At 36.3% G+C, this 9,300-nt stretch overlaps 1 protein-coding gene across 1 annotated transcript; it reads right to left on the reverse strand.

Moving 5' to 3' along the window:
• Positions 1-3,942: 3,942 nt before the first annotated feature.
• LOC143567446 (uncharacterized) lies at positions 3,943-4,404 on the reverse strand. Its single transcript, XM_077053867.1, has one exon. The coding sequence runs from the start codon at positions 4,402-4,404 to the stop codon at positions 3,943-3,945; it is 462 nt and encodes a 153-aa protein (XP_076909982.1).
• Positions 4,405-9,300: the final 4,896 nt, after the last annotated feature.

Consider the following 9,300-nt stretch of genomic DNA (forward strand, 5'->3'; position numbering starts at 1 on the left):
TCGAGGAGAAGTGTATTTTCCTGGTTTTGGATTGGTATTGTTGGGTTAATAGAGGTTCCTGCATTAATATCATTTATTATGGGTTGGAATATTTCAAATTCAGCTAGGCATCTATCTAGCTTCTCCCATATGGTATCTATGCAATTTCTTGTGGTTGAGGAGGCTGCGGTTCTGGTTCTGGTTGTGGTTGTGATGATGTTTTTGTGATAACAACTTTCCTTCCTATTTTCCCTCTTCTTCCTCTTTGCCAATCCAAGTATCTTCTTTTCTTTTTGGTTTTGGTTTTTTTGATGCTTGAGCTCGGAACACCATTAGTTAATATGTGTTTCCTTCTTCTTCACATGTAGGGTTTACTATTTCCATACCCGTGTTGGTGACAGATGTGTTTTGAAATGCTTCTACTAACTCACTCATGCTGTTAATCAAATATAATAAAAACAACGAACTCCATAAAATAATCATATATTTATATTTATGTGTGGTTAGAATCTTATTTATATAATTAGCACAGAGGTTAATACATTTATTTCCTAACTATTATGTTTAAGGCTAGCTATTATCAAAATTCTTATTTTTCTTAAACCAGTGGTTCTGATACCACTTCCTGTCACAACCCCAGGTCCTACCTCGGGAGGGGAGCCATGAACCAAGTAATGGTATCGGTGTTTATTAAAATAGTTAGAAGCGCAAAATTTCATCAGGGCCATAGTTAGGAAAAATCATTAGAGTGTAAAAACACCGTGATTCTTATTTCATAAACTGGGGAAAAAACCCAATTTTATACAAACATAAGTTTTATTATATAAACCCTAATTTACATAACATATTTCTTTATTCTGATGGCAAGTCATTTATTAAAGTTGAAAAGTCCGCATGCATCATTTCTGTGTATTTAACAAGTTACCTGAAACATGTTTAAAAGTATTTGATCATCAGGATATACTGGTGAATACACTCATTTTCAAATGACACATTTTTATAATTACAACATTAAGAAGTTTTTACATTTGCTTGCTTACAAATTATTGAAAGGTATTTATCACTCGACCGTATATGTGAATGTGGCCATATTACTTATTGGCTAGCACTTGTCTAATAAGTAACGTTTGAAACCAAATAAGGTAAGCCTTGTATATAAAACTCCACATAACAATAGTAATCATCCCATAAGTCTACAAAGACTTAATTATTGTAATGTAACTGAAAATAGTTTGAAAGCGTTTGGACTATCTCTGTAATGAATTGAGGTAAGTCTCACATTGTTCTCGTAAGTCTCACAAAACCCCCCACATACCAGTAGTAACCATCCCATAAGTCTCACATTGTTCAGGCCGAGATTTGGATTCGTGTACAAATGTTTCTTTCAATTGGATTAGGGTATCGTAGCAAAGATCCGGTATTATACCAACACTTATATATAAGAAAAGGTGAGAGAATTGAAAGATTTTGGACAAAGAAATGCAGGCCTTGATCAGCCCCTTTTATAGATGATTTATGGGTTGGTCGCGTGTCGCCATAGCCTAAAAGGAGGGTCATCACATAGTGTGATGGCCTTATAGGCTTGCCGAGTCAGCCCTAGCTATGCCACCTGACAAGAAACGTGTCATGACTGCGTAGCCAGCATGTCGCATATCGCGATGGGCCAACTGAGAGCCCATCGCCTTGCGCGATGACCATAAAATTTTCCCCATAATTACAAATCATCACGTATCGCGACGAGACTTTCATCCATCTATCACGTAGCGCGCGACCACCAAAAATACCAAGGCGACTCTCGGTGATTCAAGTGTGCGAAGTGCAAAGTGCCCACATTGAGCCCATCGCACTTCACACGAGCCCATGCACATTCACGTCGGGTGCTTCGCCCCCTCGCTAAGAACACTGAACGTGTCTTGTCATACGCAAGTATAATCTTGTGAGACATCAAAAGTTAGAAGAAGCTTATAAGGTTTTTCTTGTGGGACAAGTTATTTTCCTATGTGTTTTTTAACAAATCAAAACATTACCATTCTATTAACGTGTTTGGTTACCCTTTAAAAGTAAAATGAATCATTAACTTGTGTTGTTTGGTAAACAAGAAACAATAAAGGAATAAGATACCTATTTATTAAAAATGGCAAAAATACCACTGCATCTAAAAACATTATTACCAATTTTTACAACATTATTCAAATTTAATTTATAATAAACTTGTTTCATGAAAAACAAATATATTTAACTAATAAAAGTATAAAATCATTCAAAAGTTCTCAACTGTAATAAACTTAAAATCATTCAAACTTTTTCGACCATAAAATGAAAAATAATGTCAGCTAATATTGCCAACTAGGAAAAATAAAATAATTTAAATTCCTAAACTTTTTTTAACAGCTAATTTTGTTTTGTTTTGTTTTCTTTTTTCTTTTTCTTTTTTTTTTCTCTCTTTTAAGACTTAAACCCTAATTTTTTCTAGATAACACTAATGTGTTTACTATCACGTCACAAAGAGTGAGGTTGAAATTTGCCCACTAGAAAAAAAAATCATCTTTTGATTCATGAGGAAAATAGTTGTGTTGTTTTGGAGGGAAATCACGTATATTATTTTTACACATAGATAATAGCTAAAATATAGGATGGCAAAATAGAGAAATAAAAAATAGGATGGAATGGAATTAAAATTAAAGAAGGGGTGTGGAAGGAATGAAATAGAAGGAATTGGATTCCTTTTGTAATGAGTGATTTCTTTTCATTTTTCAACCAAACTTAGCAATTTTCGTTACCTTTGAATAAACTATTCCATTTCTTTTCTCATTATATCATACCAAACACTATCCTATGTTTTTAAGCATTTCTATTATGTGTGCTATTTTATTATTTTAAAATAAAAGAGAAACGTGACAACCATGCTTTCATTTAATTTTTATAAATATTTTTCAAGAAACCAACTAAATTTTGGAAACGATTTTATATGTTATGAAATCGGTTTCTAGAAACTAGAGGGTCCTTTGCCTAAAAAGAAAAAGAAAAGAAAGAAAAAGAAATAGAATCCACGTGGGCTTATGATGAAAATGGACCAAAGATTCACAAGAATGCCATCGGCCTCTCAAGCCATAAACAGATGAACTCGATTCTTGTAAACATCGAGCCTCGTGCGTGTCTTATAGAATCTCTCAATCTAGCATGATACGTGTACCGTATAAAACCTATGCTTCCACATTTTAACCTTTACTGCATGCAGTTTTAGTATTTTTCAAAAAAGTCACTAGCCACCGTGGAATGCAGCCATTGATCACGAAGGAAGCAAAGCAAACATGCCCACGTTCCACCTTAGCTTTATTCATCCACTTCGATTGTTACTATTAATGTTTTTCTTTCTCATTAAGTCATAACATTCCCACTAGTTAGCTAGTTCAGTTTAAAACTCTTTTAAGAAGAGTTGGGGTGATGTGAAGAAGAGAGAGAGGATGGATGCTTTGTGATAAAATGTTTAAAAAGGGGCTACGTAGACAAAGGAGAAGAGAGGGCTATTGACTATGACAAGGCAAAATCTACACAAGTGCTTATGTGGCCGCATTTTATTTTAGAACCGTTCTATTATTTACACATCTTTTTATACCTAAGGGCTTGTGGCTATAATTTTTTATCCGCTATTATAGATATACCTAATTAAAAAGTGAATTTCATTAAAATGGTCATCTTGACTCTCAGGGTATGTGCTATGGTGGAGGGCTTCGAAGCCCCTCCACAGTGCCACGTCAGCGTCACGTGGGCACTGGGGGCATCGAAACTCCAGGGCATAATGTCCCTCTATGGTGAGGGGGCTTCGAAGCCCAACATTTTTCGTTTTTTTATAAAGCAAAAAAAACCAATACAATAATATATAATACAATAATAAAAAAATACAATACTACTAAAATACAAAATAAATTAAATAAACAACATATAAAAAAATTAAAGCTATTTTTAGTCGTCGTCCTCACCGTCATCTTGTTTATTACTCCAAAGATGTTCAACCAAATCCGATTGAACGCTGAAATTCGTTTCCCTTTTTCGTGTTTTTAATAGATTAGCAAGTTTCTCATCTTCGTTTAGTGTACAAATCGGCTCTGGCTCATCGTTGTACTCGCCTTGGCAAACTGCTCTACCCGAGTCCTCCAATATCATATTATGCAAGATAATGCAAGTGTACATTATGTTTATTAACTTATCCATTTGTAGAAAACGAGCCGGTTGTCTAATGATAGACCAACGTTTCTTTAATACACCGAATGCCCTTTCGATGTCTTTTCTTGCTGACTCGTGTTTTTTCTTGAAATTCTGACATTTTTCGTCAGTCGGGCACGTAAAGCTAAGAACCAACGTGGCCCACTCCGGATAAATGACGTCGACTAGATAATATCCGTATTCGTAGTTGACATCGTTCATGGAAAATGAGATGTCGGGTGAAACTCCATCTGTGAGGCGGTCAAAAATAGGAGACACATTAATCACAGCTATATCTTTGTTTGCCCCGGGCGTCCCAAAAAACGCATGTCATATCCAAAGATCAAATGATGCAGCCGCCTCAAGATAACTGTTGGGCCATCATGATCACCCCGATGATATTGACCTTGCCAAGCAACAGGACAGGCTTCCCATTCCCAATGCATGCAATCGAGGCTACCAAGCATCCTGGGAAAATCGTGTCTTTGATGATGCACCTCGTATATTTTTTGTACGTCGCTTTGAGTCGGCTTCCTCAAATATTTGTTATGATATAATTGTGGAATACCTAAGTTTAACAAATTTTATGAAAGTCATGCTTAAAATGTTACGGTTTTTAAATAAATAATTAGAATATTAATACTCACATTCACAGAATGTGTGAAGCGCTTCACGAGCCACTATCGCCGACATCTATAAGTACTCTTCCATGGCGTCGCTCGCAGTCCCGTACGTTAGTTGACGAATTGCCGCCGTGCATTTTTGCATTGTTGAATATCCCGGTTTACCTCTCGCGTCCGCCCGTTGTTGGAAGAATGCATAAATGCTTTATAAATCACCAACTATTCGTAAAAATAGTTGGCGACTCATCTGAAAACGGCGCCGAAATCGTTCCGAATCAAAAGTCGCGTCCGGCGAAAAATAATCTTTTATCAACCGGTCATGCGCACCTACGCGATCCCGTTGAAGATGAGGCCGTCTTTCTAGTGGTTGTGAGCTTTCGTAATTCTGGACTACGAGTCAGGCAGCCTCTAGAACGGCACTAAATATCGCTTCATCCTCTGAATCCGAATTGGAAATATCGTCGATATCGGGCTGGAAGTCGGGTGTGAAAGATGAGTCGGAAGACATATTTGAGGAGAAAGTTTTATAAAGTTTAAATAGGAGAATGAGATGTTTGTAGAGATTGGGTGAATGGTGTATATATATATATATAGTATTTTATATTATTGTAATTTTTTTTAAACGGTCATATTAATAGACGTTGGTGGCCCAACCTCACGCCCCACCGCGCCCATTGTCCCCTCCACCCTTCCCCCCTCCGCGCCCCACCTCACCGCGCCCCTCTATGGTGTTTGGAGCCCACCGCACCCCTCTCCCCCCTCCTTCTGCGCCCATAGTGCATAGCCTCAAGATTATTCGCAACGCTAACACCCTATTATTTCTATAAACATGCAAGTCTATTTAGAGGCCACATTAGATTTTACCCATATTTCTCACAAGCTCGTTTTATCCCAGCCCAACGCTGCCATACACATTATTCTAAAAAAACCGCCATTATATCCACAAATTTTTTTATAATTATTAAACCAAACCCGCATTTGAGGCGCAATTAATGACGTATGACTAGAATGTGAAGTGCAGCCCCAACACAAACCTTTTGCATTCTTCCCACAAATGGGGTTGCCATGATGGATGTGCGAGTTTAAAAACACAAGTGTTGTAGTCTTGTAAAAACCTAATGAGTTTAGCAAAATAGTTTTTGAATCCATTGTTTAATAAATGTTCCTTGGCAAATCAAATTTCAATCTTGACGCAACAAATTTTCGTATGACATAACAAATTCAATTTCATGCGCTGGCATTAAATCTACTACATCTAAAGGTATATGTTACATACGTCATGTTAAAATCTGTAGTGCCAACGTATTACTATTAGGGTGTGCTATGTGAAAACTTCCGGTTGAAACACAAAGACTCAAATGTTTTTTTTATTCGTTTATTTTTTGTTTTTTATCAAAATGCTTTTTTGTTGATTTTCTCAATTAAACATCGACATCCTCCCACTCCTTCACTGTGTAATTGCAATACCACAATACTAGGTATTAGCGACCAAAAACAACCATCTGTGATCTGTAACACCTTTGTCAGCGACGCAAAATTATTGCGTTTTATATTCTTCATCATGGTTGAATCTTAGGACCAATTAAAATTCTATTCTTTCAAACGAAGCAAGCTAATATATATTTTAAACAGCTCACTGGTTCGGTTAAATCTGAATACAGAGGCTTGCTTTATGTTATAAACTGTGGAACTAGCTAGTTGTCCAAAAGCCCTACAAAATTAAATATTATTATTAAAATTATTATTATTATCTTTACATATTTTATAAGAGTTACGAATATTTTTATATAATTTACATGAATGCTTTTGGTGAACTCATATTTACTCCAAAATCAGCGAATGTGGTTTTTAAAAAATTAGGTTTTGGATAACGGCGTAGCTTGTTGCCCGTTCTGCTTATTAAAATTTTATTAATCACATTGAAATATATCCCTAAAAATATTTAACCTAGTTTTCAGGATGGTCAGAGAATGAACGAACATACCATAGTAGTTAACATTTTTTTGTCAGTTTAACAGATAAGAAACAAAAAAATAGCCACCAAATATCGAAAGTTGACCGTAATAAACCGGTCTAACACGTTGAACGGATTGCAGGTTTTTATGTGAGTTCATTGACAACAACCGGCCGTACAAGGTTTTTGAATTGTTGGGGAACAAGCCCACCTGCGACCTCAAATTCAACAACCGTGGGAAGGTGGCATGCAACACCAATTCCGGTGGAATGTGATTCTGTAGCAGTGGAGGATGGAAATATAATATTAATTAAATAAAAATGAAAAGTAAAGATTTTGGATCCCATACGTAAAGATCTTGGGAGGATCCTTCAAAGTCTGGTGGCACGAGGAGAATCCTTATTGGTCCACGTATTCTATTTTCCTAGGGTTTTGTGCACAAAAAGTCTACCTGGCCAGTTGCTTTAGCTTCGTGATTCTTTCGTATCATATCATTGATCTCCACACGTGGCAACATTTGACCTTGATTGGCTTGATTTGGAAAAATCCAAATGATTACGATGCTCGTTGAGATATTTAAGGAAAGTAGTATTTTAAGTAAATTACTATACCTCTTGTGATTTTTTTTTCAGTCTTTTTTTCTTATTTTTTTTTATTTAAGCTTTTCGTAAAAAAAGTAGTACTGAGCGAATTTTCTTTTTGTGGTTTAAGAATTGCTAACTGAATTTCAATTTATGTATTTTTCAAAAAATAAAAATAAATAAATAGGTAAAAAATGTGACCTTTACAAAGTTTGAAGAACATTAGTAAAATAATCCGAAAGAAAATTGATTTAATACTTTCTATATAAAAAATAAAAGTTTAATCAAGAACATACAAAATCAAAATTACATATCTTTGAATCGAATAGAAATGTACATAATTGAACTGGACTCTATGTCATGTTTTGATTGGCTTATGATAAAATCTACGTGATGCAGGAGCAACCAGTCTATTAAGTTGGCCCGGCTTCATGTTTATTTTTATTTATAAATACGGTGTTAGGTCTTTTGTTTAGTCAGTTGATTATTTTTAATAAAGAATTTGTAAGCTTTAAACTTGTCTATCGAGTATTTTGGTTTGGGTTATTTGATAATGATCAATTGTTCTTGAGCCATTTAAGTAAAGCCGTGGAATCGGCATCATTTGATATCAGAGCTTTGGTTGTTCAAATGGCTCTACGTGAAGACAGGTGTTTTCTTGTTCGAAGAGTCGCCGGCCGAGGCATCGACAAGAACATTGGTGGTTCACGTGCCCGTGGAGAAGATCGAATGCCTACTCGTAGATTCGCCGCCCGAGGCAGCGATGGAGTCTGTCCCGGCCCACGGGATCTTGAAAAGATCAAACGACTCCGACAACGAGTCCGCGATCTTGAAGAGATCAAACGACTCCGGAAACGAGTCCGTGATCTTGAAATAAAACAAGAGATCAAACGGCTTCGCCAACGAGTCTGAGATCTTGAGTTACAACGGGAGATGCGTGTTAAGGAAACTAAATCGGGAACTATCGTATGGGACGATGTGAACGTGGAAAAGGAGCATTCTTTCAACCATCCCCACCTTCGGTTTGACAAGCCGATCTATCAAGAGTGCATATTTGAAGATAGGCCGAGTTTCGATGAAGAGCCGAGTTTCGATGAAGAGCCGAGATTCGATGGATATGGAGTTGATTTCCATGAAGATGAGTTTTATTAGTAGAAAAAGCTCTTAACGGAGTTTTTGTTGGTGATACGGTAGTCTAATGGTGTAATGGTGGCTACAAGCGATGATATGGTGGATAATTGTGATGATCAATCAGCTTTGGGAATTCCAATAATGCCGACCACAATTATGGATGTTTTGAAAGTTGACTTACACAACTTGCTATCTCCTATTAATTCTCCAATTCAAATTGAAGGGAATATTCTAATTGCAAAGGATGATGATAAATTTTTCAAAAGTTCCGTTATTAATCAATATGGAGAGCTGATTATTTTGCAAAGACAAAATAAATGGTATAATAGAAAATTTGGAAAGATTGGGGTTGCACATAATATGGTGGCCTATGATATGGTCAACGAAAAAAATGAAATCTTTGGAGCAAATATAGATGACCCATATGATGATGATCATACTATTCACATAGCCCAATATATGAATATCCATCCTTCATTGTCATTTCAAGGAGTATTTGAGCGAGTCAATTCACTAGTGAGCAAGAAATGGCTTAGCGCTCCTTTCGACCCAGGGGGTACAGGTCCGGAACTGGGCAAAAAGACCTATGAAGTTAAGATGTTTAGGCGAGTTGTGATGGTAATAAATAAGGAGCAGATTGATGTTCCATTTGATCCGGGTGGCTTTGGTTCGAAGACAAAACTCGAGGATGAGTTTTTTTTAAGAGTGGGAGTATGATGCAGGAACATCCAGTCCATTAAGTCGGCCCGGCTCAATGTTTATTTTTATTTATAAATACGGTGTTAGGTCTTTCGTTTAGTCAGTTGGTTATTTTTAATAAAGAATTTGT

The sequence above is a fragment of the Bidens hawaiensis genome, unplaced genomic scaffold (genome assembly GCF_021521415.1).
Source record: "Bidens hawaiensis isolate Kalapana, Puna unplaced genomic scaffold, B.hawaiensis_p1.1 tig00023405_1, whole genome shotgun sequence".
NCBI lineage: Eukaryota > Viridiplantae > Streptophyta > Magnoliopsida > Asterales > Asteraceae > Bidens > Bidens hawaiensis.